This window comes from Pelodiscus sinensis, unplaced genomic scaffold (assembly GCF_049634645.1).
Source record: "Pelodiscus sinensis isolate JC-2024 unplaced genomic scaffold, ASM4963464v1 ctg65, whole genome shotgun sequence".
NCBI classification, from domain to species: domain Eukaryota; kingdom Metazoa; phylum Chordata; order Testudines; family Trionychidae; genus Pelodiscus; species Pelodiscus sinensis.
Genome location: NW_027465825.1, coordinates 474786 through 498569, shown reverse-complemented (window position 1 = coordinate 498569; position 23784 = coordinate 474786). Strand labels below are relative to the sequence as shown.

At 48.7% G+C, this 23784-nt stretch overlaps 1 protein-coding gene and 1 long non-coding RNA gene across 7 annotated transcripts in view; one reads left to right on the top strand and one right to left on the bottom strand.

The window, feature by feature from the left end:
* LOC142823517 (uncharacterized) overlaps positions 1 to 23503 on the bottom strand; it is a 45451-nt gene extending 21948 nt beyond the window's left edge. Inside the window, exons 1-2 of the long non-coding RNA XR_012898724.1 lie at positions 23099 to 23503; positions 4466 to 4598 (exon numbers count right to left, since the gene is read on the bottom strand). This is a non-coding gene — a long non-coding RNA (uncharacterized LOC142823517). The remainder of the gene's footprint in view (positions 1 to 4465; positions 4599 to 23098) is intronic.
* Positions 1 to 23784, top strand: part of CFAP57 (cilia and flagella associated protein 57) — a 172740-nt gene that overhangs the window by 51813 nt on the left and 97143 nt on the right. For all 6 annotated transcript variants that reach the window (XM_075914599.1, XM_075914598.1, XM_075914597.1 and 3 more), the window contains 2 exons: positions 13543 to 13695; positions 14658 to 14797. In XM_075914599.1, the coding sequence (XP_075770714.1) occupies positions 13543 to 13695; positions 14658 to 14797 (293 nt within the window). The remainder of the gene's footprint in view (positions 1 to 13542; positions 13696 to 14657; positions 14798 to 23784) is intronic.

Below are 23784 nucleotides of genomic sequence, written 5' to 3'. Positions count from 1 at the left end.
CAGTGCAGAGTAGAGCGGAAGAATGACTTCTCATGTCTTGCTCACAACACACCTGTTAATGCATCCCAGAATCATGTTTGCTTTCTTTGCAACAGCATCACACTGCTGACTCATATTCAACTTGTGGTCCACTATAACCCCTAGATCCCTTTCTGCCGTACTCCTTCCCAGACAGTCGCTTCCCATTCTGTATGTATGAAACTGATTGTTCCTCTTCGAGTGGTCCCCGTGGTGTCGGGCTCATGGTGTCGGGATTGTCCCGCACCGCAGCTCAGATGCTTTGTATAGCTGTTTCCAGCCGGGTGCGCGTGCGCAGGATGCAGCTCGCGCAGTTCGCGCTCTTTGATCTTCGCGCGCACCCGGCTTCCCTGTCAGTTCCTCTTAACCCTCCCTGAATGCAGACGGAGCTTCTGATCTCTCTCCTCACAGTAGTTTCTCCTTCCCTCAGGGAACCTGTAGTTAGTTAGTTAATTGTATATAGTTAAGAGTTCTTTTGTTGTCGTTTGATCTTATCTACTACAAAAAAAAAAGCCTCTTAACAGCTCATTAAAGCCGGGGCTTACAGCGGCACTCCACTGTTACCAACTGTGGATAAGTTTAAAAAAAAAAACTCTCAGAAAGAAGCTGACAAACAGCCATACCTGGATCTCCGGGCTTTAAGAAATGTAGCCTCTGCAGTGAGCCAATGCCTACTTCAGATGTGCATTCGCTCTGTATACATTGCCTGGGGGAGAGCCACACTCCCCATACGTTTGGGCATTGTTAAAAAATGACAGCCCGTACTCGGCATGACAGAAATATGAGGCTCAAGATGTTTCTCCTCGATAAGGCACTGGACCCCAGGGCAGAAATCCTTGAACAGCGGGACAGAACCCCTAAGAGATGGATTTCGTCCCCGGACTTAAGGGAGAAAAGGCTAAGGATCTCCCCAGCTAGATCCCTGCCACCTGATATATTGGTGGTGGGTGACTGTGGTCCCTCTGACTCTGTCCCACGATCCTCTTCATCAGGATCGGGGACGAGGGAGAATAAGGCTGTGGCACCACAGAGAGCGCATTCAGGATCAGACGCAGCCTCATTGCCGGCAGGCACAGCCTCTGCTAAGAAGCAGCTGGCACTGAACCGCTCTTCAACAAAGCCCCGCGAAAAAGCCGCGCGGAGTGCGGCGCTGCCTCAAAGAGCTCTACCGGCACCAGCATCTTAGCCAGCAACGTTGCCAGTGCTGAAGTCAGCTGCGGTGCGGGCAACCAGTGTGCATAGTCAGAGCGCACTGGCACCGCTTTACTCCCCACAACTGGCAGCTGCTGACAGGAGCATGTCCCCTGCTGTGCCTCCTGCATCAGGAAAATCCCCTCCGGTGCCGTCATCCCTTCAGCCAACTATGCAGGTGCCGCGTGGGTCTTGTCAGTTACAGGCAGCCCCGGCACCGGTGAAGGCAGCGTCCCAGCAACAGCTGACAAGTTTACCAGCACCGGAGCAGCAGCCAGATTTACAGACTCATCCCCAATCAGAGGTACCTGTACCAATACGGGGACGGAGCATGCATCTTTCTCCTTCCCCAAGATTTTCACCTGGCCCCTCTCCTCCAGCAGGGCATGGTTCACCTTGGCATCGTGGTTACCGACGTCACAGTCCCGGACACTATACTTAGTACAGAAGGGACTCTCCTTATGGCCGCCCCCATTATAGGAGCTGCTATAGATGTCCATCCTATTCTCCATCATGTGACCGTTCTTATTATTACGTTCCACATAACGGGCACGACAGGCAACATACTAGCAATAGATCATCTAGATGCTTATCTCCTCGTCCATCAAGGTGTTATTACAAATGTCATCGCTCTCCTCCATGCTCACTGTGTTCACACTCCCGTCACTATGACTTCCAATGCCTTTCGCGCTACAGTTCACCATTGGCGAGGCACTCTCCAGCGTATCAGCACTGTGACCGGAACCTGGCTTCCCCCTCACGCAGCCGAGCGGGAACATCACGTCACTCAGACCTAGAAGATGGCCCATTATCTGAGTGGGACAACCATCACTCTGAAGACCCAGCCTTTGGCCTTTCACCTTCATCTTCACATGTGGCGGTCTCTCCCCCGGACTCATCCCCACCAGATGATTTTAAGCAGTTTCAGGATTTATTTAAGCGGATAGCGCAATCCCAGGAAATACAGATAACGCAGTCCCAAACAAAACAATGCCGCCTCTTGAAGAATTTGCACCCCAGGCAGAGTGCAAAGGTGGTCATTCCTATCGATGAAGCCATTATAGAGGTAGCCAACACGATTTGGCAGACATCAGCTACAGTGGCCCCAACTTTGTCGCAGAGCTGATAAACGGTATTTTGTTCCATCCAAGAACTTGGAATTTCTCTTCACCCATCCTCAGCCAAACTCCTTAGTGGTGGACGCTGCCCAGCAACGGGCCAAAGCACCACAGTATAAGACTACACCAGATACCAAAAAATTGGACACATTTGGCAGAAAAGTTTACTCTTCAGCAACCTTTCTTTTGCATATCTCTAATTATGCAGTGCTATTATCGAACCATAATTTTGACAACTATGAGAAAATCTCAGCTGCTCCAATACCTCCCAGAGTGCAAGCGCCCCCTCTTAAAATCCCTAGTGCAGGAGGGTTTTACGGCATCCAGGGCGAGTCTACAGATCTCCTTGGATGCGGCAGATGCAGCAGCTCGAACCACAGCTACTGCAATAACAATGAGACACTCCTCTTGGTTGGCCTCCGCGGCAGTCCCAAAGGAGCTCCACACAAAAGTCAAGGATCTCCCTTTTGATAAAAACAAATTATTTGCAGAGAGAACGGATGCGATACTCCATTCCGGGAAAGATTCTCGGTCGACACTCCGCACCTTGGGAATGTATACACCTCCCTTATCAGAAGCGGTATACTTATCCTTATCAGAGGCAACAACATCAGCAGCGAGGCCTAGATTAATCACACCAAAGACAGTGTCCTCAACGCAAACGGTCCCGATCATTCCGCTCAAACAGCCAACAAAATCCCAAGCAGCAAGTTTGATGGTTCAGTCGAGGGCTTGCAACGACTACCTTCTGTGACGGGTCAAAAAACACTGACAAAACATTCCTCTGTTTCACCATTTACTTCGACCTTTTCGAGACCAATGGACGGCAATTACATCAGACCATTGGGTATTACAACTGGTGGCATCTGGGCTTACTATCCCCTTCACTACCATACCACCCACAAATCCACCAACCCCGTCCCTTTTCAGGGACCCCTTTCACGAGAGCCGCTTAAAAGAAGAGGCACAGCGTTTGTTCTCCGTAGGAGCCATAGAACCCATACCCCCCCAGTTCAGAGGAAGAGGCTTCTATTCAAGGTACTTTCTCACAGAGAAGAAGACTGGAGGATGGAGGCTGATCCTCGACCTCAGAAAATTGAACAAACATCTCCGCCATCAGAAATTCAAGATGGTCACTCTTGCTAAGAAATTACCGTCACTAGAGAAGGACGATTGGTTTGCAGCCCTCGATCTACAAGACGCCTACTTCCATATAGCCATACACCCAGCTCACATGTGTTTTCTCCGTTTCACTATCGGCAACGAACATTTCTGCCCCCAGGGTGTTTTCAAAAACTCTGGCAGTAGTAGCAGCGCACTTGCAACGCAGAAATGTGATCATATTTCCATATTTGGATGACTGCCTCATAAAGGGCAGGTCCAGTCAAGAAGTCCAACACATGGTGATATTGGTCAGACAGACATTTCGCTCGCTTGGCCTCATAATCAACAACAAGAAGTCTTCGCTGGATCCCACGCAAACTATACATTTCATAGGTGCACACCTCGATTCCATCACGGCCTGTGCATACTTACCCCAGGAGCGCTTCCAACTTTTGCACGATCTGGCCACAGTAGTCATCCAGGCACCTACGGTTACGGTACTTACCTGTCTCTGCCTTATGGGCCATATGGCCGCTACCACCTTTGTGGTTCAGCACGCCAGACTTCATTTCCATTGCCTTCAACATTGGTTGACTTCTGTGTACATCCCAGTGAAGCATTCCATGCACAAACTCCTCTAGTTCGCAGATCTCTGAGTTGGTGGTTGCATCCAGGAAATCTGCTAGCAGGAGTTCCGTTCAAATGTCAGCAACCGTCGATCCAGTTGACTACAGATGCCTCCCTCTTGGGCTGGGGAGCGCACATCGGAGATCTGTCCATACAGGGCAGATGGTCTGCATCGGAGGCCCTCTCCCATATCAACCTCCTAGAGCTGAAAGCCGTATTTCTCGCCTGCAAGCATTTCCATTCACTTATAGCTGGAGCAACCATCCGCATACTTACGGACAACATAGCAGCTATGTACTACATCAATCGGCAGGGAGGAGCACGATCACACCGATTACGTGCAGAAACAATCTGCCTATGGAACTGGTGTATAAGAAACCATACCAATCTGGTAGCATCATACTTACCGGGTACGAGCAATGTCATGGCAGATGCTCTGAGCAGAATTTTTCCTCAGGATCACAAGTGGGAAATTCGTCCTGACGTCTTGGAAGACATTTTCCGGTTCTGGGGGATACCACAAGTAGACCTCTTCGCGACCTACAAGAACAAAAAATGTCACCTTTATTGCTCCAGAGGGGGCATGGGAAAGGACTCTCTGGGCGACGCATTACTAGTCCGTTGGACAGCAACTCTACACTATGCATTCCCACTGACAGTGCTGATCCCGAGAGTAATTCAGAAAATCAGAGAGGATTCAGCCCATGTCATTCTTCTAGCGCCAGCCTGGGCAAGACAACCGTGGTATCCATTCCTCCACAGAATGTCCCGATTACCACCACGCCCCTTACTTCTCCTCCCAGACCTTCTCTCCCAGAACCAGGGATTACTGCTTCACCCCAAACCAGAGAACCTTCACCTGACAGCGTGGTTCATAAGTGGTTCAGGGTAGATGAGCAACTCTGTTCAGAAGTGGTAAAGACTGTATTGTTGAATAGCAGGAGGCAAACCACAAGAAGCTCTTATGTGGCAAAATGGAAGAGATTTGTGGTTTGGCGTGGCGAAATGGACATTCAACCGCATTCTGCACCAATGCATACGATCCTTGATTATATTCTATCTTTGCATCAGTCGGGTCTCTCAATGTCTACCCTACGGGTTCACCTCTCTGCAATTACCACCTTCCATTCCACCATCGGAGGTCATTCAGTATTTACTCACCCTATGACAAAAAGGCTGCTTAAGGGGATAGCTAATCTTAAACCCCCGTGAAGGCCCCTTCCTCCTTCTTGGAACTTGGATCTGGTACTTGATGCATTAATGCCACCACTTCATTACCAATGCTCAATAGCAAGGTGGTGTTCTTGTTGGCCATTACATCCACCCGCAGGGTCAATGAACTGGCAGCGTTAATGGCAACACCACCTTTCACAGTTTTTACCAAGGACTCAGTTACGCTACATACTCATCCAGCCTTTATTCCTAAGGTCGCTAAGCAATTTCATGTTAATGAACCAGTCGTTTTGCCTGTTTTTTATCCTAAGCCCCATACTTCAAATTGGGACTCCTTACTTCATACCCTAGATGTACGTTGAGCATTGGCTTTCTATATAGACAGAACACGGACCTGGTGTAAGACTGATCGATTAATAGTATCCATGGCAGATCGTTCCAAGGGCAATGCATTGTCCTCCCAACGTGTCTCTAATATCATAGTCTCCTGTATTATCATGTGCCATACAATGCGTAACAAGCCACTCCAGACTGTACCTAGAGCACATTCGACTAGGGCGGTGGCAACTTCCACTGCTTTTGCCAGAGGAGTTTCTCTGCCAGAAATCTGCAGAGCAGCCACATGGTCTTTCAGTTTGACTTTTATGAACTACTATGCAATAGTTCGCAGATGGATACCTGAATCTTCAGTATCTTCAGCAGTGCTTTCAGTCATTGATAAACTGGAACTCCGGGAACGCACCGGGAGCACTGCTACTAAGTCACCATGGTTATGTCTACTCTACCACCCTAGTTCGAACTAGGGTGGTTAATGTAGTCAATCGAAGTTGCAAATGAAGCCCAGGATTTAAATATCCCGGGCTTCATTTGCATCTTGCCAGGCGCCGCCATTTTTAAATCCCCGGTAGTTCGGACTCCGTGCCCGCGGCTACACGTGGCACGGAGTAGGTAGTTCGAATTAGGCATTAAATCCCAGGCTTCATTTGCAACTTCGATTGACTACATTAACCACCCTATTTTGAACTAGGGTGGTAGTGTAGACATACCCCATGAGTGGAGCACCCACAGGGACTACTCGAAGAGGAACGAGAAGTTACTCACTTTGTGTAGTAACGAGGGTTCCTCGAGATGGGTCCCCGTGGGTGATCCATGCCCCACCCTTCCTCCCCATTCCAGAGTTGTTTTTTTGTTCTTTGTACCCTTACAGATACAGAACGATGAGAGGAACTGACAGGGAAGACGGGTGCGCACGAAGATCAAAGAGCGTGAACTGTGCGAGCTGCATCCTGCGCACGCGCATCCGGCTGGAAACAGCTATACAAAGCATCTGAGCTGCGGTGCGGTACGAGCCTGACACCATGAGTGGAGCACCCATGGGACCCATCTCGAGGAACCCTCGTTACTGCACAAGGTGAGTAACTTCTCGTTCCTTCCTAAGTGGAGCACTTTGCATTTGTCTTTATTAAATTTCATCCTATTTACCTCAGACCATTTCTCCAGTTTGTCCAGGTCATTTTGAATTATGACCCTATCCTCCAGATTAGTCGCAATCCCTCCCAGCTTGGTATCATCTGCAAACTTAATAAGCGTACTTTCTATACCAATATCTAAATCGTTGATGAAGATATTGAACAGAGCCGGTTCCAAAACAGACCCCTAAGGAACCCCACTTGTTATGCCTTTCCAGCAGGATTGTGAACCATTAATAACTACTCTCTGAGTATGGTTATCCAGCCAGTTATGCACCCTCCTTATAGTAGTGCCATCTAAGTTGTATTTACCTAGTTTATTGCTAAGAATATTATGTGAGACCGTATCAAATGCCTTACTAAAGTCTAGGTATACCACATCCACCGCTTCTCCCTTATCCACAAGACTCGTTATCCTATTAAAGAAAGCTATCAGATTGGTTTGACGTGATTTGTTCTTTACAAATCCATGCTGGCTGTTCCCTATCACCTTGCCACTTTCCAAGTGTTTACAGATGGTTTCCTTAATTACTTGCTCCATTATCTTCCCTGGCACAGAAGTTAAATTAACTGGTCTGTAGTTTCCTGAGTTGTTCTTGTTTCCCTTTTTATAGATGGGCACTATATTTGCCCTTTTCCAGTCTTCTGGAATCTCTTCTGTCTCCCGATATGATTTTCCAAAGATGATAGCTAGAGGCTCAGATACCTCCTCTATCAGCTCCTTGAGTATTCTAGGATGCATTTCATCAGGCTCTGGTGACTTGCAGGCGTCTAACTTTTCTAGGTGATTTTTGACTTGTTCTTTTTTTATTTTATCATCTAAAATTACCCCCTTCCCACTAGCATTCACTATGTTAGGCATTCCTACAGACTTCTTGGTGAAGACTGAAACAAAGAAGTCATTGAGCATCTCTGCCATTTCCCAGTTTCCTGTTACTGTTTCTCCCTCCTCACTGACCAGTGGCCTACCCTATCCTTGGTCTTCCTCTTGTTTCTGATGTATTTATAAAAAGTCTTCTTGTTTCCCTTTATTCCCGTAGCTAGTTTGAGCTCATTCTGTGCCTTTGCCTTTCTAATCTTGCCCCTGTATTCCTGTGCAGTTTGCCTATATTCATCCTTTGTAATTTGTCCTACTTTCCATTTTTTATATGACTCCTTTTTTATTTTTACATCATGCAAGATCTCGTGGTTAAGCCAAGGTGGTCTTTTGCCATATTTTCTATCTTTCCGACACATCGGAATAGCTTGCTTTTGGGCCCTTAACAATGTCCCTTTGAAAAACTGACAACTCTCCTCGGTTGTTTTTCCCCTCCGTCTCAATTCCTATGGGACCTTACCTATTCCTAGTTGCATAATCCAGGACAACAAACACATACTGGTGGCCTCTTGTAGTATTTCCTAGAGGCCCCACTAGGTCCATGGCTGCTCGCTTAAAGGGGATCTCAGTGATTAATAGGTGTACCAAAGGGGCCCTTAGATGTGGGTAAGGGCTGTGCAGCTGACATTCAGGGAAGGAGGCGTGGTATTGCTGGACATCCTCATATATTCCCAGCCTAAAAATTCTGAGCAAGATCCATGCTTTGGTCTTCTCTGCCCCAAGACGTACCTCAAAGAGGTGACTGTGGCTGAGGCTTAATATTGCTTCCTGGTGGTTTTGGGGTATCAGGAACTGGTGTACCACTTGCTCCTGCATTTGTATGACCCAGTACAGGAGATCCCTCTTAATTATAAAAAAGGGCACTGGCCCTTGGGCCTCTCTCTCCATGGGCATCCCATCTATCAGGCACCTTTCTTCTGATAACATATCTGGGGGTTTCTGCCTAGTCTCGCCTAAAAATCTCCCTTGTGGGACCTATCCACTGGCCTCTGACTATTTGTATGACCTTAGAAAAAACCTCTTGCGCAAAAAGCATTGGCAGAGAATATGTGAATGACAGCGCGACAAATGCTAATGAGCACTTTATTAGCATGCTCTCTGCCAGCAACAACCTGCAGTGTAGACGTAGCCTGAGTGTGTATCTCCTGGCTGTGTTTCACTATGTATCTAACTATTAGTCCTTAAGGTTCCTAGTGGAGCATAGTTTCCCCAAAATCACAACACTTCCTCTTCTCGATCTCCTTTGGGGGAGACTGACTGGAGGGAGAGCTTTTAAACAGTAGGAGCGGGGCCTTATTGGGTCCCAATTATCTCAATTAGCCTAATGATCTCAACTGACCCTTTGCAGGTTAATTGGAGTCAGGCACCTGCATTAGCCTTACAGTCTCTTAATTATGGGCATCCAGTATCCTAGGAGGGGATGGCTTTGCCTTCCCAAACCACCAGGCATGGCCCTGCCCATACTCCACCCCCAGAACGCCAGCTTGTTGGTATCTGGGGGTAGTGTTGTTGCCCCCAGCACTTGCCCTCCCAGTGCTCTGGGGGCTGGACAAGCTGCATCCATGCAGCCTCCTCCCTCCCCAGTGCTCTGGGGGCCGGGGAGGCGGGAGCTGTGCTACGTGCCCTCATCCCTCCCCCATTGCTCCAGGGGCCGGGGAGGCGGGAGCTGTGCTACGTGCCCTCATCCCTCCCCCATTGCTCCAGGGGCTAGGGAGGCGGGAGCTGTGCTACGTGCCCTCATCCCTCCCCCATTGCTCCAGGGGCTGGGGAGGCGGGAGCTGTGCCACGTGCCCTCATCCCTCCCCCATTGCTCCAGGGGCCGGGGAGGCGGGAGCTGTGCCACGTGCCCTCATCTCTCCCCCATTGCTCTAGGGGCCGGGGAGGCGGGAGCTGTGCCACGTGCCCTCATCCCTCCCCCTTTGCTCTAAGGGCCAGGGAGGCGGGAGCTGTGCCACGTGCCCTCATCCCTCCCCCATTGCTCCAGGGGCCGGGGAGGCGGGAGCTGTGCCACGTGCCCTCATCCCGCCCCCATTGCTCCAGGGTCCGGGGAGGCGGGAGCTTTGCCACCTGCCCTCATCCCTCCCCCATTGCTCCAGGGGCCGGGGAGGCGGGAGCTGTGCCACGTGCCCACATCCCTCCCCCATTGCTCCAGGGGCTGGGGAGGCGGGAGCTGTGCCATGTGTCCTCATCCCTCCCCCTTTGCTCCAGGGGCCGGGGAGGTGGGAGCTGTGCCACGTGCCCTCATCCCTCCCCCATTGCTCCAGGGGCCGGGGAGGCGGGAGCTGTGCCACGTGCCCTCATCCCTCCCCCATTGCTCCAGGGGCCGGGGAGGCGGAAGCTGTGCCACGTGTCCTCATCCCTCCCCCTTTGCTCCAGGGGCCGGGGAGGCGGGAACTGTGCCACGTGCCCTCATCCCTCCCCCATTGCTCCAGGGGCCAGGGAGGCGGGAGCTGTGCCACGTGCCCTCATCCCTCCCCCATTGCTCCAGGGGCCGGGGAGGCGGGAGCTGTGCCACGTGCCCTCATCCCTCCCCCATTGCTCCAGGGGCCGGGGAGGCGGGAGCTGTGCCACGTGCCCTCATCCCTCTCCCATTGCTCCAGGGGCCGGGGAGGCGGGAACTGTGCCACGTGCCCTCATCCCTCCCCCATTGCTCCAGGGGCCGGGGAGGCGGGAGCTGTGCCACGTGCCCTCATCCCTCCTCCATTGCTCCAGGGGCTAGGGAGGCGGGAGCTGTGCCACGTGCCCTCATCCCTCCCCCATTGCTCCAGGGGCTGGGGAGGCAGGAGCTGTGCCACGTGCTCTCATCCCTCCCCCATTGCTCTAGGGGCCGGGGAGGCGGGAGCTGTGCCACGTGCCCTCATCCCTCCCCCTTTGCTCTAGGGGCCCGGGAGGTTGGGGCATGCTCATGCACTCCCTTACAGGAAGGGAAAGAGACTGTTCCCCTCCAGTCTCTCTTCCTCCCTGTGGGGGGTGGGCCTGTAGGCAGGGCTGGGGCCTGCCTCCTCCAGCCCCAGTTGCACCAACTGCCCTTGGTATTAACTGATCCTTTTGCAGTTTAATTGATGTCAGGTGCTTTGATTAGCCCAAAGTAGCCTTTTTTTGATTCCCCAGGTGTCAGCCGACGGTCAGGGCAGTGTGTGTGTGTGTGTGTGTGTGACCGACCGAGAAAAGGTTTAATGTCTGTGTCTTTGCCGCTAGGACCGGGGTCCCATCGCGGAGGGCAGCCAACAGGCTGACAGACGCCCCGAGTTTATAGGGAGAACTTATTACATCTCAGATTTCAGCTGCTAGGATACAGGATTCCTTCTCAGCGGGCAGTCTAGGGAAGACTGAGAGATGCTCCAACGGATCTGTCACCTGGGAGTGACACGATCCAAAACGCCCAAGCTCTTCCTATACCTGTCCCTTATGACCGGCTGAAGTTCTTTTAAATTGTGCTTGGTTCTATTACAGCAACTGAAGAAGTCAGGTTAAAGCTTAAACAGTTACTGGTTTATTAAAGAAGCTTATAAATCATATGGTTACAATGGCTATTGCTCTATTTCTTAACTGCTAGCAAATATAGATCTTAAAAATGGTTACAAAGAAGATAAAGATAGAAAAATAGATATAATGGTACCAAGTAACAGCTTAATCTTTAAAGAGCTCTAAGTCTATGTGTACACTTAAGACAAAGGACCATATCCAGGTACAATTTTTACCCCCTTCTGCGTCGCTCGGTCCCAGCGTGTCAGGCCAGGATCGGTCCCTCAATTCCTCGGAAAGACGAATACGAGGTGGGTGTCCCTGTGGAACCTCGGGAGGTCAATCACCTAACCCGACCAGCAGATAGATAGTAGATTGACACTCAAAGTGAGTGTGCTGCTGGACCCATCTTTATACCCATGGGGTCACGTATTTCTCTTTCTTATCTGTGATGCCAAATGGTGCTGGTCTGTCTTTTGTGACACCAGTTCTTACAAGGGAGTTGTGAACTTAATTTACACTTGTAAGAGAGATAACTAAATTGGAAGTACTGGGCATTCTTTTCTCAGTGGGAGATTCCTCTCCCAGGGACAACTGTGTGTGATCGTATCAACATAGGTGCCAGCCAGGGCAGTTCTTGCAGCCTGGAGGTCAGCTTATTGCTTAATTGTTCTCCTCATATCTATGTTTTCAGCTTACTCAGGGTCAGAGGAGCCCGCATATCCTGATTTTATTGCTCCTTCTCTGCCCTGTATGCTTCAGGAACCTCAGAGAAGCAAATAAGATGGATGTGACTGGAGGGAGGGGAGGGGGTACTGTCTGGCTACACCAGGGAACAGGGACCTGTTCGTACTGAGGCTTATGTATTTGCCTTCCACTGCACTTTTTTATACCCTTTTGGTCAGAGTCCATCTCAACTTTATATTCTTATAACACTAGTATCTATTTTGAGCAAAACTAACATATAGGTGAACTGGTCTGGTTTCCAACTAGCAGTCTGTCAATTCTTAACTAATTCCTGCAGTCTTGAAAGAGCTGGCACCTGGCTACCAGAGTCATACTACCTTCAAGCAAACTGATGACGGCTTAAAAGTCACCAAAAGTGAAATCTATGTGGACAATAGAAGACAAAGAAGAAATGGCAGACTTCCTTCTCCCTACCACAGAGCCTTAACCTTGGTCATCTGTAGTGATGATTATCAGAGGGGTAGCCGTGTTAGTTTGAATCTGCAAAAATGGCAAGGAGTCATGTGGCACCTTATAGACTAACAGAAGTGTTGGAGCATAAGCTTTTGTGGGCAAAGACCCACTTTGTTAGATGCATCTGACGAAGTGGGTCTTTGCCCACGAAAGCTTATGCTCCTACACTTCAGTTAGTCTATAAGGTGCCACAGGACTCCTCGCCGCTTTTGTAGTGATGATGGATCTGGTTGTGCCCACCCTACCCTTAATAACTTTGGGTATGGGAGAACTAGGGTACAGGTGCAGCCCCTATGATCACTGCTGGCCAAAAGGATCTATGCATAAGGTGCACAACAGGGGTTCTCAATCTTTGGCTTTCTGAGACCTCCCCAACATACTACAAAAACTCCATGTCTCACCTGTACCACAAAAACCAGGGCTAGCATTAAAGGGTAGCAAGCAGGGCAATTATCTAGGGCTGCATGCTGCAGGCGGGCACTACAAAGCTAAATTTCTTGGGCTTCTGCTTTAGCTCCAGGTGATATGGCCCAGGGTTCTGGCTTCGGCCCCGTGCAGTGGGGCTTGGCTTTCTGTTCTGGGCCACATCAAGTCTAATGCAGGTCCTGCTTGGTGGCTCCCCAAGGGACCATGGACCCACTGCTGAAAACGACTGGGTACATGATCACTAAGATGTGGAAAATACATCTCAAAGGACCACGAGTACTGAATGGTATGGAATTGTTCTTTCATGGACCAACCATAATTCTGCCACTTCATCACCTGAGTGCTTGACTTTGTTTAGTGTTCTTTTGTTGCCATTTTGATACGTAACACATATGGTAAGACAAATGTTGAAAATATGTTCCTAAATTATAGCTAGAGTCCTGTGCAGATATAGAATTTGTGTCCACATTTGCATCTGAATATGCAAAAAATGAGCTGCAGATATACGCACTGACATCCACAGATGCAGATACCAGTGGATATAAAGCAGATCTCACAGATTTGCAGGGTTCTAGATACAAAATTTGCATCCGCATCCATATCCGCAAAAATGAGCTGCGGCTATCCACATCCACGGATTCAGATACCTGCAGATATCCATGGATTTGCAAGGCTCTAATTATAGCCATTAAAGATGGAAAATTCCAGCTGGGTTACCTTATCTGTATTGCTGTCTTTGTGTAGGTAAGGTATTTACTTCCTTGGCATCTGTTGATTTCTAAGCATATCCCTACCAAAGCAGAATTACACTGCAAGTGTGGGTGCTATGCGGAATACTGAGATTTGAAATAGTAATGGGACTGATTTTTCATAGATTCCCCAGGATCAGCGCAGCAGTGACCCAAATCAGTCAGATAAGCAGGATGTTACGTGCATGTGTTTTAGCCCGTCAGAGGAAACGCTACTCATTAGCACAAGTAAAAATCAACTCTACATCTTTACCATGTCCTCAAGTGACATAATTAAGGTAAGTTCAGGCTGATTACCAGTCCTTAAGCACAATAGTTAGTAAATGAGATATAAGCAAGGCACTTGATTTCCAGTGTCATTTTCTTTAGCAGGTTTTTGTAAAATCTACCAGTGAGATGCTGAACCCATCCCAGCCTTGTAGTTGTGTATATGTTTAATAAATTTAATATGCAAAAATCTTCAGTACGATGTTAAAGTTGAGACTCTGTCCCATGCTTATTATATTTGGAATTAGTAGTGTTCATATTATGGTACCACATAGAGGTCCTAGTCAAGATCAGAATCCATTTGTGTTGAGCACAAATATGCAGTAGAATATAGTTCTGCACTAAAGAACTTTTACAAGCTAATTAAGGCCTCATTGTTTTGGGCTGGGGAAATACATCTGAGATAAATGCTTAGATGGAATTAATACCTATTCCAGGGAGTCCTACTAGAGCATCTGTTCAGAGAGGGACTGGTCCTTGATGGCATGCTTTTGTGTATGCAGCTCAAAACTTCACTGGCTTTTTCTCTTCTCTTCCCCCAGCTATAGCACACCGCCAACTCCTATCTAATTTGCTTCCTAAGTTTCTACTTCCCATTCAGTATCTGCTTTTCTGATTATTTTTCCGTTATGAGTATTAACTGCCATCTTCCAAGTCAGATCTCATTTTTGTCATTGTTCACGTCTTTTTAGGTCGTGATGTGGTGGTTTTCTGTTCTTGCTGATGGGCACAGTCTTCACAATTTAGTATTGTATATGAATCCCATCACTTGTCCAGATCAGTAAAGATGCCAAACAAGACTGCATCTAACACCATTGTTCCCTATTTTAACTTTCTGGTGCTTTTTTAGTCTAGAACCGCATAAGATACCTCTCCCCAATTCCATGCACTGAGGTTTATTGTTGTCCTTTTCTTATTGTCTAAGCCAATATATTTTTTTCTGACCGTTTAATGATTTGTGATACTTCTCTAGGCGGAACCAGCTCACTTTGAATATCTGAACTTCCCATTACATTCTGCTGCCATCACTGGACTGGACACCTGTATCCGTAAACCCCTCGTTGCTACCTGTTCCCTAGACAGATCTGTCCGCATCTGGAACTATGAAACCAAGTAAAGAACCATCTCTGTTTTTACTAACCTCTGTCTTTGAATGTCTCCTATAATGGACAGTTACATCTATCTTAACATGTCTGCTTTTGGTGGTATTTCAGTATGGTGTGGGATAAGAGAGGACTTCCTGGCAGGAGTACGGGATTAGCATGGATTTTCAATACCTTCAAAACAAGTACCAATAATCACTAAGACTTTGATAACATATACTATACCATCACATTTCCCAATATGATATTAGAAATGCTTACAGTGCTTTTTTGTTTTAAAAAAGTTACTGTTTTTGTACACCTCAAACAAGGTTTAACTCTTCATGCCTTAAATGGAGAGAAAAAATACTAATACATTTCAGAAAACTCTAAAAATTATCTGAAATAATGCTGAACAACACAGATGCTAGAAACAAATTATTTACATTGTTGGAAAGGGGGATTCCCAGCTCCACTGAGATAAAGCAACCATTCCTAGTCTGGGTGAGTGATAAATAATGAGGAAAACAAGTCTCTGATTCTGAGAGTGATCCACTTGGCAAGTTGAGCACAAACAAAAGATATGCATTTTACTACAGGTAAAGGTCAATGTATACATGTAGGAACAAAGAATAAGAACATAAGAACAGCCATACTGGATCAGACCAAAGGTCCATCTAGCCCAGTATACTGTCTTCTGACAGTAGCCAATGCCATATGCCCCGGAGGGGGTGAACAGAACAAGTAGAACAGGTAATCATCAAGTAATCCTTCCCTTGTTACCCATTCCCAGCTTCTGACAAACAGAGGCTAGAGATACCACTCCTACCCATCCTGGCTAATAGCTATTGATGGACCTATTCTCCATGAATTTAACTGGTTCTTTTTTGAACCTTGTTTAAGTTCTGGTCTTCACAACATCCTCTGGCAAGGAGTTCCACAGGTTGACTGCATTGTGTGAAGAAAAACTTCCTTTAATAAACAGCAGATTTAAAACAAATTTTATTTGGTAACCCTCTAGTTCTTGTGTTATGGGAGCAAATAAATAACTTCTTATTTACTTTCTTCACACTGGCCATGATTTTAGAGACTTCTATTATATCCCCCCCCTTAGTCCCCTTTTTTTCCCCGTAAATGAAAAGTCCCAATTTTATTACTCTCTCCTCGTATGGCAATCGTTCTAAATCCCTAATCATTTTTGTTGCCCTATTTTGAACTTTTTCCAGTACCAAGATATCTTTCTTGAGATGAGGCAAACATATCTACATGCAGTATTCAGGATGTGGGTGTACCAGGGATTTATATAGAGGCAATAAGATGTTCTCTGTCTTATTCTCAATCCCCTTTTTAGTGATTCCTATCATTCTATTTGCTTTTCTGACTGCTATGGCTTATTGAGCTGATGTTTTCCGAGAACTAACCACAATGACTAAATCTAGCTAGAGACATAAAGGATAACAAGAAGACATTCTACAAATATATAGAAGCAAAAGAAAGCCCAAGGACAGGGTAGGCCCATTGCTCAGTGAAGAGGGAGAAACAATAACAGGAAACTTGGAAATGGCAGATATGCTTAACGACTTCTTTGTTTCAGTTTATGTCAAGAAGATTAACATAGTGAATGCTTGTGGAAATGGGGTAGGTTTAGAAGTTAAAATTAAAAAGAACAAATTATAAATTGCTTAGAAAAGTTAGATGTCTTCAAGTCACAAGGGCCTGATGAAATGCATCTTAGAATATTAAAGAAGCTGAAAGAGGTGATATCTGAGCCTTTAGCTATCATCTTTGAAAAGTCATGGAAGCTGGAAATTAATAAGATGATAGGTAACAGCCAACATGCATTTGTAATGAACAAATCATGTCAAACCAATCTGATAGTTTTCTTTGATAGGATAACAAGTCTTATGGTTAAGGGAGAAGTGGTAGACGTGGTATACCTAAACTTTAGTAAAGCATTTGATAGGGCCTTGCATGACCTTCTTATGAATAAACTAGGGAAATACAACCTAGGTGCAGCTACTATAGGGTGGGTGCATAACTAGCTAGATAACATTCTCAGAAAGTAGTTATTCATGGTTCACAATCATGCTTGTAGGGCATAACAAGTGGGACTCCACCGGGGTCTGTTTTGGGACTGGTACTGTTCAATATCTTCATCAATGATTTAGAGCAGTGTTTCCCAAATGGTGCTCTGCGGAACTCCGGGGTTCTACAAAGTGAATCTAAGGGATCCTTGAAAAAATTCTACTCCCCCGCCCTCTTCAGAGCCAGTAGGCAGCTCCCATTGGAGCTTTGCTGGAGGGGGCGGGCTTCTGGCAGCACGTGGCTCTGGCTGCTCCACCACCCACTGCAGTTGCCCCACCATCGCGCACGGCGCAGCCCTCTCTCCACCCCGCAGGATTGCCCCTGTTGCACAGCGGCTCTGGTGCCACTCAGCCTCCTCCTCCTCCACGTGTGCAGGTGGCAGCTTTTACAGTGGCTGCTGCTGCTGGGATGGGAAGGGGTGGCTGGGTCTGAGGCCCCAAGTAGCTGTGCTCGGATCTCGGCGTTTTTAAACTGCCACCTACACAGAACTTGGCTTGGGCTCTGCTGTCCCCTCCCCCCCCCCCCCGGAGCGCCCTCGGGCTCTGCTTCCCGCCCACCCAAGGTGCACTCGGGCTTGCTGCCCCCCATGCACTGCTGCTCTCTCCCCCCCCACACCCCTCCCCAGCCTGCTGGGGAAGTGGACGAGTTTGGTCTGGCAGGGAAGGTTGGGGTTTCTACACTCTCCCCCCCCTCCCACACACGCCCTGCCAGCAGGAAGCCTGACCTGGTGCAGCTGCTCTGGATTCCCCACTGCATGTGGTGTGGGGGGGGGGGGGAGACTGAGCTCCGCCCCCTCCCCAAGGAACAAGAGTGTGCTGCCTGGAGGCTTTCACTGCTGCAGCAGGATGCCAGGCCAGGTAAGCATCACCCTCATGCCCAGACCCTGCACCCAAGTACCCCTCACTCCCCTCCCCCCACCAAGAACCCGTATTCCCAGTGTGCTCTGACACCCTGCCCCAAAACCTCTCCTGTACACTCCCTCCTGACCAGACACCCTGCCCCAAGATACCTCCTGTACCCTCCTTCCTGGCCATACACCCAAGACTCCTCTTCTACCCTCTCTCCTGGCATTATTATCCTACTTATTCGTGGTCTACTTTTTACTTTTTCAGCTTCATCTACCAGACTGTTACTAGGGCTGTGGTGCACAATCAGTGGCTGTCTTCCTGGGGTGTTGTGGCGCTTTGATCCAGAAGCCCACTTGATCCGGAAGCCCGTGACCGCATTTTGGCCCCAGGTCTCTTCCCCCCCCCCTTTTTTTTTTTTGCTCAACACTTTTTTCCCTGGCTACCTTGGGCCCAGCTGGTGCACCACTGTATTAAGGGTTCCTCAAAATTCTTTTGAGTTTAAAAGGGTTCCATGGCCAAATAAGATTGGGAAATACTAATTTAGACGATGGCATAGAGAGTACAGTTATTAAGTTTGCAGATCATAGAATCATAGAACTTTAGAACTGGAAGGGACCTTAAGAAGTCATCAAGTCCAGTCCCCTGTCCTCATGGCAGGACCAAGCACTGTCTAGATCGTCCCTGACATGTGTCTATCTAACCTGCTCTTAAATATCTCCAGTGATGGAGATTCCACAACCCCCCTAAACAATTTATTCCAGTGTTTAACCACCCTGACAGGCAGAAAGCCTTTCCTGATGTCCAGCCTAAACCTCCTCTGCTGCAGAATGCTACAGAATGGTCAGGGACTATCTAGGAAGGAGTACTACAGAAAGAGATCTAGGGGGTCATAGTGGACCACAAGCTAAATATAAGTCACCAGTGTGACACTGTTACAATAAAAGCAAACATGATTCTAGGATGTATTAACAGGAGTGTTGTGAGCAAGACAAGAGAAGTCATTCTTCCGCTCTACTCTGTGCTGAATAGGCCTCAATTGGAGTATTGTGTCTAGTTCTGGATACCACATTTCAAGAAAGATGTGGAAAAATTGGAGAAGATCCAAAGAAGAGCAACAAAAATGATTAAAGGCCTAGAAAACATGAGCTCTGAGGGAAGACTGAAAGAACTGGGATTGTTTAGTTTAGAAAAGAGAAAACTGAGAGGGGGCATTATAGCAGTTTTTAATTATCTAAAGGGGTGTGTCAGGGGCACAAGCCCCCCACTGTGCCTCAGTGCCCCCTGACTGTCCTCATATAGCCCCTCTCAGGGCAAGTTACAGTCTCTATGGGTTGCTCATCATTGGCATTTGTCACAATGGCGCTGCTTACCTAGTCGGCCTCATGATGGGCCCTCAAACCAGAGGCTTTGCCACCAGCCTCTAGCCAAGGGGAGTCTTGGCTGGCCCGCTTCTAGCCTTTGCTGGCTATCCCCAGCTTGTCTCCCTCCAAGGAGCTCCTGCTTCCTCTGCAATCAGCCCTCCACTGGCTCCCCCCTCTAAGCAACCTGTGCTTCTCTATAAACACCTGCCAGCTGGGCTCACACTCGCCCTAATGATTACAGCTGGCTTCTACAAGCCAATTGTGCTGTCCTAGATAGTTGCCAGCTGGGCTCACACTCGCCCTAGTGGTTTCAGCTGGCTTCCACAAGCCAATTGTGCTGTCCTAGATAGTTGCCAGCTGGGCTCACACTCGCCCTAGTGGTTTCAGCTGGCTTCCACAAGCCAATTGTGCTGTCCTAGATAGTTGCCAGCTGGGCTCTCCCTAGCCCAAACAGCTTCAGCTGGCCTCTTCGGTTCTAGCCCCAGCTCAGGGCCTGAGTCCTGGTCTTAAAGGGCCAGTGCAGGGCAGGCGCCCTGTCACAGGGTGTTACAAGGAGGATGGAAAAAAATTGTTCTCCTGGGCCTCCACAGAACAGCACCAAGGCAGCTGGCACCACAACATTTGGTGCTGCGAGGGAACGCGGAACCGCCTGCCAAGCAGATCCACAGAGCTCCAGCATCGCCTCCTCCAAAGCCATCATGGGGAGAAAGCCCCTCACCACCAGAGGCTTTAAAGCAACAGAGTGCTACAGCGCAGAATGAAGCCAGTTTCCCTGTGACAGATGGAACCTTTACTAGTCATCTGAGTTCTTCCCCCCCTCCCACCCTTGAGGGGTCTGCCACAACAGCTGGACTCTCCAGGTTCACCACATCGAGCTAGACCCCCTCTGACACGGGAATGCCGCAGTTAATGAAGCTGAGCAGATACCACTTTACTAGCATCCATTGATATGTCTTCTCCTCCCAACCCTCATCCCCAACTGTAGATCGTCAATTTCAGCAATACCACGAAAGACATCTCATGTAGCACATTAAAGACTAACATGACTTTTTTTGTTTTACCAAGATCAGATTAACACGGCTATTTCTCTGTTACTTTCATGAAAGACATTGTTATCCTTCCTGGTATCCAGAATGGCAATGCCCTCCTCCCTGCTTACCCTCCAGGTGGACACCATGGGACTATTTGGAGCCATGCAGACACAGCCCACAGGGCGCAATGGTTTCAGCTAGGGGTCTCCCACCAGCCTCTCGACCTCTTATCCTCCCACCTTCGATGGAGGAGGAGGAGGAGGAGGGCCAGAGCATCAACAAAGAAAGTGTCATACAAGAGTAGCCGACGGAGGATAATGCGTCACCATCCTCCAATGACGCTGTGGTACCTGAAACATCGAGCTCTGCGAATGACCTCAGACAATTCCAGGAACTTTTTAAAAGAGTAGCCATTAGTCAGGAGGTACACCTCCAAGAAGTAAAAGAGAAACAACAAAGCCTCTTGAAGAACATTCGCCCACCATCTCAGGGAAAGATAGCTCTTCCCATTGGTGAGGCAGTAATGGAGGTGTCAGATGACATTTGGAGGACACCCGCCTCCATCCAACCAACCTGCAAGAAAGTGGACAGAAAGTACTTTGTTCCCCCTAAGGATATGGATTTATTTTTTCCCACTTCCAGCCTAACTCCTTGGTGGTGGATGCAGCAAGCCAACACTCCAAGGCTCCGCAAACCAAATGTGCAACTAATGACAAAGAATACAAAAAGTAAGACACATTCGGCAAGAAGACTTACTCCTTAGCCACACTACAGCTCAGAATAGCAAATTATTCAGCACTGCTGGCCAACCATGACTTTGACAACTACTCGAAGTTGGCTGAATTCATGGAACACCTACCTGAATCCAAGAGGCCTATTCTCAGAGCGATCATCCACAAAGGTCATACTATCACCCATACCGCTTCACTAGCATCCATTGATGTGGCTGATATAGCGGCTAGAATAACAGCCACAGCGATGGTGATGAGAAGAGCCTCATGGTTACATGCAGCAGGGGTACCGAAGGAACTACAGTTGAAAGTGGAGGAACTTCCTTTCAATAAACAAAAGCTGTTTGCAGCAAACATGGATGAGATACTGCACAGTAGTAAGAATTCCCACACTGCGCCTCCTGGGCACGTACACGCCACCGTGCTGACAAAAGAGATATGCTCCTTACAACAGAAATAGGGACGATTATTACAACTGCCCTCAGCAGAGACCATACGATTACAACCGATCCAAACAGTGACCTCAGAGGAAGTGCCCACCTTAAGCACACTCCTTGGGATCCCACAGCACCAAACAGCAGATTTGAGGAATTGGTCGAGGATCTGCCCGACCTTCCCAACCATCCAGTGACAAGAAGCCAAAAACATACCTTTACTCACAGATTCTGTCCCTTTTTCTTCGAGGATGTCCCTATGGGTGCTCCACCGTTGGTGCTGGGCTTGCCTCAGCACCACAGAACAGAGATTTTTCCAGAAGCAGTACCCCGCCGGACTGCGCCTGCGCCGTGGTGTCTCACGGCGTTCGCGCTCTTTTGACTGAATGCATGGTCCGGCTCCCGCACTCTTCTCCTCACTGACTCATCCTAGATTACCCTGTACCTAGTTCTTGCCTCCCTCTCTCCCGTTTTTATTCCTTCTCCTCGTTTACAAAAAAAAAAGAAAGAGACAGACGAATTTGTTGTAGATTAGTAGATAATTTTACTCCCAAGTTCAGTACCCCGTTCTTCCTCTCTTCCACAGTTGTACATAGTTCTCTATCCCCTATGACTTGTTTTAAAAAAAAAGCCGCCTGCTACAGCATACTACTCACCATGCCGCCGTCGCCTGGATTCAAAAAATGTGATACTTGTCAGGAGGCAATGCCTGCTCGGATGGTCACCCATCCTGCATAAGATGTCTTGGAGAAGCCCATGTTCCCCAGAAGTGCCAGTATTGCAGTAAGCTCACCGCAAGAGCCAGGAGAGACAGAGACTGCGGATGCTTCTTTTTGATAAAGCCCTGCAGCCACTGCATCCTGCTCCCGTCTCCGAGAACCAGCCTGCAAAACGCAGGGCTGCTTCTCCTCCAGCAGCTTCGCCCAAGAGACCGTGAGCGTCTCCGACTAGATCTCTGCCAGCAGTCCATCAAGGCAGAATTAGCTCCGGAGACAAGCCGGGGACCTCCAGCACGGCAAAACTGCACTCCAAATCAGCAGCAGCACTTAAACCGGTGAAGACGGGGCACGCAGCACACTATGCTGCAACAAGGGTTGCTTTGGCTCCGCCTGGGCCCAACCCTCCGGCACTGGCAGCAAAAGCAGCGCCGAAAGCCTCATCGGCACCAGCAGCTACAGCATCACCAGGGACCGCACCGGCACTGGAGATTCAACTGGCACTGATGTCCATGCCGGCACTGCCACCTGCAGCAGCACCAGAGCAAGCACAGCCGGCACCGGCACTGGCACCGCACCAGGCTAGAAGTGGCACAGATAGGCTGACGCCGCAGATTCCTCCATCTTGGAGCCGTTCTCCCTCGCTCCACTTCTCACCGGCACCGTCCTTATACCCACTGGCACCGCCCTCGGCACTGCACTCCCCACCTTACCGCAGCAGCCGGCAAGCCTGTCACCGGACTCTGCGGCGCTTATCATCTCCCTTCCTCGACTCGGACCCTCTCCATACGAGATACCACCACCATCGCTGGTCCATCTCGCCTGCCTTCTCCATACTCCCTTACAGCCTCTCTTGCTCTCCGCACTCCCCGCATGGTCATCATTGGGAGCATACCAGGTCTACTTACAATCTGTCCAGCGGTGAGTGGGCTTCACAGTTTCACCACGATGAGCCCTACACCTATGATTCCCACAGCAAGTCCCCATATCATCACAGGTCCAGGTCCCATGGATGATCCTGCTGTGACTGTTCCTCTTCTAGACGTTCCCTAACTCCGGCTCCCGCTACACGAACATCGAGAACCGCATCCCTGCTCCCCCACCTTCGGAACCGGAATACACTCACCTTGAAGACCAGCCACCAGAGGTGTCCCCCATTGAGTCATCCTCTCCGGATGAAGCTGTCATCCCAAGGGACGTTTCTCTACCAGACAATCTCCGACAGTTTCAGGAGCTATTCAAACGGTCAGTCAAGAAATACTTCTGCAAGAGATGAAGGACAACCAACATTGTCTTTTTAAGAACCTTCAATCTCAGCGCAGATCCAGCTTGGCTATTCCCCTAGCCAATTCTGGAGATTGTTGAAGACATCTGGCATACACCAGCGTCCACACCTCCAATGAATAAGAAAGCTGATAGGAAATATTTTGTTCCCCCTAAAGGGATGGAATTTCTTTTCACCCATCCCCAACCAAATTCTTTAGTTGTGGACGCAGCACACCAGAGATCGAAGACCCCACAGTACAAACAACTAGGATCGGACAAAGACACAAAGAGATTAGACTTGTTGGGAAGGAAAGTCTATACATCAGCAACTTTAATGCTTCACATCGCCAATTATGCAGCTCATCTTGTTAATCACACCTTTGACATATTCTCAGAACTAACACCATTGATGGACCACCTGCCAGACACCATATATCAGGCAGCCACATGGTCATCAGACCACTCCTTTACCAGACATTATGCTATCATGCCTCAAATATCGGCAGATACAGCAGTGGCTCCCGCGGTACTATCTTCCGCCCCTAA